The 7,832-nt window shown below is 37.7% G+C and overlaps 1 protein-coding gene across 2 annotated transcripts in view; it reads left to right on the forward strand.

The window, feature by feature from the left end:
- The window catches only part of RASGRP3 (RAS guanyl releasing protein 3), a 44,922-nt gene extending 40,511 nt beyond the window's left edge, over nt 1-4,411 (forward strand). For both annotated transcript variants that reach the window (XM_081324316.1, XM_081324317.1), the window contains 2 exons: nt 1,778-2,130; nt 3,557-4,411. In XM_081324316.1, coding sequence (XP_081180442.1) covers nt 1,778-2,130; nt 3,557-3,565 — 362 coding nt within the window. In that variant the 3' untranslated portion in view covers nt 3,566-4,411. The remainder of the gene's footprint in view (nt 1-1,777; nt 2,131-3,556) is intronic.
- The last annotated feature ends 3,421 nt before the right edge of the window (nt 4,412-7,832 follow it).

The raw sequence follows: 7,832 nt of genomic DNA on the forward strand, positions 1-7,832 counted from the left end.
GACCCTATTATTTTCACAGTTGCTTAAGAAAGCCTGAAATGATTTTAATGGGGAATCCCCTCCCAATGAGATTCACATGGCTCAATCTGCATAGTTGATTATTCCAATTCTCCCACTTCTGGCTAGGGATACATCACCATACCAGAGCACTCATCTATACTTGACAGCAACTCAAGAGTCTTTTAGAGGTGGTATACAAGTTTTATCATCACTGTTGCATGTCATATGGAACTCTTGCTGTGGGCATAAGAAGATTTGTGTAGCTGTTGCTTGCAAGTATGCTGAAATGAAGCCCAATACCTGAAACAAAGAGTTCAATTTTTGTTGAGGGTCAATTGTGCCACAACAGTAATTGACTATTTGTGTTTCTTGTGTTCACCCAAATAGTTTCCAACATAGTTATCTGATGTGTGAAGAGATCTCTTTTGAAAAGGTCAAGGAAATGGTGGTTTAAAATACTGATTTAACTTTGAAAAGTTTAAATTGTTAGGAAGTCCCTGAGAGAGTCAAGCCATCTTAACATGTAATTGTTCAGACCTTAAGGTCAGCAGAAGAGTCTCTTAAAAATGTCTTACATAAGAGACAGGTAACATTGCTTGTAGAATGCACTTCCTTGGAAAATGTCTACGAAGATTCTCAATTATCCAGATCATGGTTGTCCCAAAGGTGCTTTTCGAAAGGCAACTGGACTTTTTTGGGTGGGGGGGTGTTATCCTTGAAAATGTTTCACGTCTCATTCAGAACTGAAGAAGCTTCTTAGATGAGAAGCAAAATGTTTTCAAGGAAGAAGAGAAACCAAAGCAATTTCAGTTCCCCCTCCTTCCTTTTTCTGGAAACCCTATCTCCGTGGATGGCCAGAAAGATAGCTTATAAATACTTCAAGAAACCTAAAAGGATATGTTAAGGATAATTTCCTAGTAATTAAACCTTTTACAGCCTTGGATTTTGATTATGTGATTTTATCAGATGTGAAAAGACAATTCGAAAAAGTATGAAATACAAATCTACTTGTGCAACTCTGCTTTAGTTAGGAAATAAACGTGATCTTCCAATTTAATGAAAAGAACAAAAGATAGCAAAACATTTCATGGGTTTGAAAAAACAGGTTTTTTTTTTCTATTAGATGGATGCAGACCTGGAGCTTCAAAATAGATTGAAAGTGCAAATCATGGTTGAACATAAGATATTTAATGCTATTGACTACATTGACCTATTTACAGTTATGAAAGAAAGATATTCTTTGTAAAATTATTAACTGAGATTAGTTGGTCTTGGAAGAAATTTGTAGGATTATTTGCTTACTAGGAGTTTAAGTGTTTGATTTTTAAGCTGACAATTTGGAGGTTTCTTGAATTATGTATCAAATGTTACACATTTAATTATTGGTTATTGCAGATCAGCTTTCTCCAAGTCTATGCTCTGTACTCTAGAAGTACAGTATTTACTGTAAGTTTTGTCATATTGAAAGTTGTAGTCTCACACTTCTAGAATAAACCAGATAGTGGAAGTAATTAAAGCTTTTCTAATTTACCAATATGATGGACAGAAGTAAAACAGTGTTTAATTCTATCAAAATTGTGGGATGTGAAATATGTATGTATTCCTTAAGGAAAAATTATTTAAATTACACGCGATATACACTTTCCAGTGCTGAAAGAAGACTTAAAATTTTAGAGATGTTGTCATTTTCCCTAGCTGAAACTAATTTGCTATCTAGCCAGCATTTCTTCCATATTTGTACTTTAACTTAACTGATTTGCACTTTGTTATATTACAGTACAAGATGAAGTATTTAAATTCCCCACTGTAAACCCACAAAATCAGGATCTTGATAGCAGAGCAATCACGCTTGTAACCGGCTGTTCTCAGAAGATTTCAGTTCATCTCCAGCGGGTAACCACTAGTCAAGCAACTCAGACAGAACCACTGTGGAATGAATCAGGTTGGGGTGATTCAGGATCACACACTTTCCCCAAAATGAAATCCAGGTTCCATGGTAAATCTGGAAAGAATAAAGGCTTTGCAAAATGGGAGAATGAAAAATCTAACATTCCAGTCAACAGGGACACAACAGTACATGTGATGGATCAAAATGGAACAGAAACACTCCTAGACAGACAGAAAGTCAAGGTTTGTGCTATAACATTCTTAGGGGTTTAAAACCCTATTCTTTCTTCTCAATATACTATAAATTTTAACATACTGTTTTTGCAACTGTAAACTATAGGACAAATTATGCCTTGGTGACATATATATGTACAGTAGGAATGGAATATACATCCATGCAGCATATAAACTTAATAACTAAGTAGGTAAAATAGTCACCAACAAAGACTATTGCATATCTTCAGGAACTTTTTTCCATTAACTAAAGTAATGTATATATGGAATTATATGTTTACTGTATATATCCTCTTTATTATGACAATGTATTTGAGATTGGCCACTGTATTACATATGCGGGGCAGAAATTTTACATTCAGAACTCAATAATTGAGATAAAAACGATCAGTTTGAAGGTTATCTAATGTGATAGTGTCAGCCTCCATGAGGAGGTGATGGTTGAGCCTGTCTTTGAAAGAGGCAGTGTGTGCCCTCTCCTCAGAAAACCACTGCTGGATTCAACAGTCCAGAACAGTTTCTAACCATTTCTTTGTAGAAAAAAAATGTTGAATACTGTAGGCAGTCAGGCTGGGCTTCACATGATCCTGGAGGGATCAGATTATTTAAACCAGGGGGTCTTCAAACTTGGCCCTTTTATGACTTGTGGACTTCAACTCCCAGGTACACTGGCTGAGGAATTCTGAGAGTTGAAGTCCACAAGTCATAAAAGGGCCAAGTTTGAAGACCTCTTGATCTAAACCCTTCTCAATCACTTTTCATACTGGGAGATAGCAGTGGTGATAATTGTTGATCACTGGTGAAGCCAAGAGGGGATAATTAATACCTGACTGCCTGTGGGAACTGACAGTGGGTACCATATTGTGGTAGTTCTCCTTTGCCTGTGGTTGGTTGCTATTGATGTTGGTGGGAGGGAGAGTTTGTGCCTAAAGCTTCTGAAATGTGGGATGCCACAGGGCTCAACATTCTTACCCCACCTGTTTTAACATCAAAATGAGGCCACTGAAAATGTCTGGGGATGTTTCGTTACTTTGTCCAAATATATTTTTTCTATTATATTGTTTTCATGCTGTTTTCAGTGTCATATGCTGCCAACAATCACTATAGAGTTAAGCAACCTTATAAATTGTACATAAATAGTACAATATTAGCTACCTAATGCAGTTTACCATTTCAGACCAAGTGGGTGCATAGGTTAAGCTTCCTGCTGATAGAAAAACAGCATGCCAAGGTGAATAGATAGTCATATTCTTATCTCTAACAGCAAATGAATGTTAGCATACAACATAGGCAGCTTAAACACAGAATCCCAGCATGTTGAACTGATACAGTCCAGCCTGGTGGTACCATTGATTTTGTTTTTTTCCTCTTGAAGTACGTATGTCAATCTTGTCTAAACAAAACACTGAGAATTGTTTCCTTTGATTTATTATAGGCTTGCTGATCTGCTGCAGAAAATCTGCTGTCAGACGATAGTTCAAGAAAACTGTGTGATATTTTATAAATTGCCTGGATATGGCTGAACTTCATACCGACGTTACATTCATCAGATTTTATCACTGGTGACAGTTGCTTAATGACAAGAGTACACTATTTATTTTCTCACTCAAGTAATTTGATCTATCTTGCACTGATGCAACACAAAGAAACATTATAACTGCAGAACATCTGCAATTCTGTTGCCAGCAACAGAAATCCTGCTTTCACTATTTAAATCATCAATATCAAAATCATATTGGCTTATAGAAGTATTAGTTACCAAAATTCCTGGATCCAAATTTTGTCAATCTACCACATTCTGAGGCATCCCCCATAAACAACTGAAAGCTGATTTTTTTTAATCTGGAACTAAAAGCTCAGGTTCCCCTGTGGCTGCATTCACATATTAGATTTATTAGGTTGAGGGTTTTCCTAAAGAAGTATTATTTCTCACCACAAGTATGAAGCTACCTAAATTTTTATATTCAGTTTGTGATAATCCACAATGTGTGCTTGCTACTTAATTCACAGAACTGGATGAAATAAGATTATATACTTGAAAGATTGTGGAATTTAGGCGGCATAATTTAGCCTAGCTTTCTTCAATCTTAATATCTGCCAAGTGTAGTTTACAATTCCCATCATCCCCAGCATGGCTAAGAGCCTACACCTGGAAAGCACCAAGCTAAAGAAGAATAAAAATCTGTCTTTCATTGTTTCCTAGAATGATGTAAATGTGTATTATGTTTCATTTCATGGCTGTTGGAGCCATTTTGTTGTTTTCACACCTTTTAGCAAACTGGAAATAAACACTGGATTTTATAAATAGCAAATGCTTTATGATATATAGAAAATGAAAATCTGTCAACAGAATCAGTATTCTTACCTAGAGATTCAGTAATATTCTGATATCTCATTTTGTACCTTTGAAAGAGGCTATTTGCAATCACCCATCTGCTTGAAACATTCATTATCCTGTAAACTAACTTGTAAGTTGCATAGACTCTTTCCACAACAGATGTAGAATACAAGTATTAATCTGTGATATGGCCACAAAGCTATTTATTTCTCTTCTGAAATCATAAAATTAGCATTGTCTTGAAAATATGGAAATCTGCCTATTTAAATCCAAATAACTGGAGTGACTTCAATTCATAACTTATTCTATGTTGCAAGATATAAGAGACCTTTTAAAAAATTAATATTTAGCAGATTCTATTTCTCTGTAATATGGCACTACTACAACCAAATTGCCAGAAAAGGCTTTAATTTGTAAACCGAATTGCTAGCCTTAAAATCATCCATAAGATTTATCCATTTTTTAAAAATTAAACATTTTTGCATTGTTTGCAAGCAACTACAGTGAGGGGAAAAAATAATTGATCCTCTGCTGATTTTGTACAATTTGTACAAAATTTCTTTGTACTGACAAAGAAATGATCAGTCTATAATTGTAATGGTGGGTTTATTTTAACAGAAGGAGAATAACACAAAATCCAGAAAAGCACATTTCAAAAAAGTTACAAATTGATTTGCATTTTAATGAGTGAAATAAATATTTGATCCCCTATCAATCAGCAAGATTTCTGGCTCCCAGGTGTCCTTTATACAGGTAATGAGCTGAGATTAGGAGCACTCTCTTAAAGGGAGTGCTCCTAATATCAGCTTGTTACCTGTATAAAAGATACCTGTCCACAGAAGCAATCAATCAGATACCAAACTCTCCACCATCGCCAAGACTAAAGAGCTGTCCAAGGATGTCAGGGACAAGATTGTAGACCTACACAAGGCTGGAATGGGCTACAAGACTATCAACAAGCAGCTTGATGAGGTACAACAGTTGGCGCAATTATTTGCAAATGGAAGAAACACGAAATAACTGTCAATCTCCCTCAGTCTGGGGCTCCATGCAAGATCTTACCTCATGGAGTTTCAATGATCATGTGAACAGTGAGGAATCAGCCCAGAACTAAATGGGAGGATCTTGTCAATGATACCAGTATCAAGGCAGCTAGGACCATAGTCACCAAGTAAACAATTGGTAACACACTACGCCGTGAAAGACTGAAATCCTGCAGTACCCGCAAGGTTCCCCTGCTCAAGAAAGCACATGTACAGGCCCATCTGAAGTTTGCCAATGAACATCTGAATGATGCAGAGGAGAACTAGATGGAAGTGTTGTGGTCAGATGAAACCAAAATCGAGCTCTTTGGCATCAACTCAACTTCCTGTGTTTGGAGGAGGAATGCTGCATATGACCCAAAAAACACCATCCCTACCTTCAAACTTGATACATTATGCTTTTGGGGTGTTTTCCTGCTAAGGGGACAGGACAACTTCACCGCATCAAAGGGATAATAGACAGGGCCATGTACCGTCAAATCTTGGGTGAGAACCTCCTTCCCTCAGCCAGGGCATTGAAAATGGGTCATGGATGGATATTCCAGCATGACAATGACCCAAAACTCATGGCCAAGGCAACAAAGGAGTGGCTCAAGAAGAAGCACAATAAGGTCCTAGAGTGGCGTAGCCAGTCTCCAAACCTTAATCCCATAGAAAATCTGTGGAGGGAGCTGAAGGTTCTGAGTTGCGAAACGTCAGCCTTAAAACTTTAATGACTTGAAGAGGATCTGCAAAGAGGAGGGGGGAAAAATCCCTCCTGAGATGTGTGGAAACCTGGTGACCAACTACAAGAAACATCTGACCTCTGTCATTGCCAACAAGGGTTTTGTCACCAAGTATTAAGTCATGTTTTGCGAAGGGGTCATTAAAATGCAAATCAATTTATACTTTTTTGAAATGCATTTTTCTGGATTTTTTGTTGTTGTTATTGAGCCTTGGTGGAGCAGTGGGCTGATGCCTCCTTAAGTAACACCAGCTGCCTGCAATTAGTGCAGGTTCGCATCCCACCAGGCTCAAGGTTGACTCAGCCTTCCATCCTTCCGAGGTAGGTAAAATGAGGACCCAGATTGTTGGGGGCAATAAGCTGACTTTGTAATAATGCCGCTTGGGGTGTGTGTGAAAGCCCTAACAAGCAGGCATATACATAGAATGAAGGCTACTGCTAAGCTTGTAAGCCGCACTGAGTCTTCGGAGAAGGGCGGGATATAAATGTAATAAGAATAAGAATTCAGTCTCTCACTGTTAAAATAAACCTAGGTAAGGTAAAGGTTCCCCCGCACATGCGTACTAGTCGTTTCCAACTCTAGGGGCCGGTGCTCATCTCTGTTTCAAAGCCGAAGAGCCAGCGCTTGTCCGAAGACGTCTCCGTGGTCATGTGGCCGGCATGACTAGACGCCAAAGGCGCACGGAATGCTGTTACCTTCCCACCGTAGTGGTCCCTATTTTTCTACTTGCATTTTTATGTGCTTTCGAACTGCTAGGTTGGCAGAAGCTGGGACGAGTAACAGGCGCTCACTCTGTTACACGGCACTCGGGATTCGACCCGCCAAACTGCCAACCTCCTGATCGACAAGCTCAGCGTCCTAACCCACTGAGCTACCGTGTCCCAAAATAAACCTACCATTACAATTATAGACTGATCATTTCTTTGTCAGTGGGCAAATGTACAAAATCAGCAAGAGATCAAATAATTTTTTCTCTCACTGTACAGTAAAATATTCTGGTGCTTACTCAACAGTACTAAGATTTAAAAATTAGATGTTTTGTATCTTTTGATTATTTTAGCCTTTGTGTTTAGATAGTTTTCAACTTCCTTTTTTAACCATCTCCTAGCTGACAGATTATTATTTTTTCTTGGAAATTATACCATCCCTGAAAAAGAAATCCATTTATTGCAGGCAGAATAAGTACCCTTTCCTACAATTCAGTGATTTATTTTAGATCCAAATAAGAGCCTGTATGTATTACTACATAATTCACACCAGAGGCAGTTAGAAAGAGAAGCACATAAAATGGTCAGTTCTGCTTATGGAGCAGGCTTTTCATACACATATCTATCTCCTTTCTACTAGTGAGTTACTAATTAACATTCACTTTCCGTATCTCTGGAAATTCCGTAGGATACAAAAAATAAATAATTGATCATTTTAATTGGCCTTGTGCCAAGGACTTCCTCAATTACTATATCTTATTTTAATGTATTTTAACAAATTATGTTGGACCTAAAATATTGGGTGTTTTCTGTTGGCTAGACCAGGAAGTCAAAGAAAGCCCCCAATAGAGACTTTCCATGATGTTATCAAGAAAGTGCAGAGAGATGAACTCAACAT

Source organism: Vipera berus (genome assembly GCF_964194415.1).
Source record: "Vipera berus genome assembly, chromosome: 1".
Taxonomy (NCBI): Eukaryota; Metazoa; Chordata; class Lepidosauria; order Squamata; family Viperidae; genus Vipera; species Vipera berus.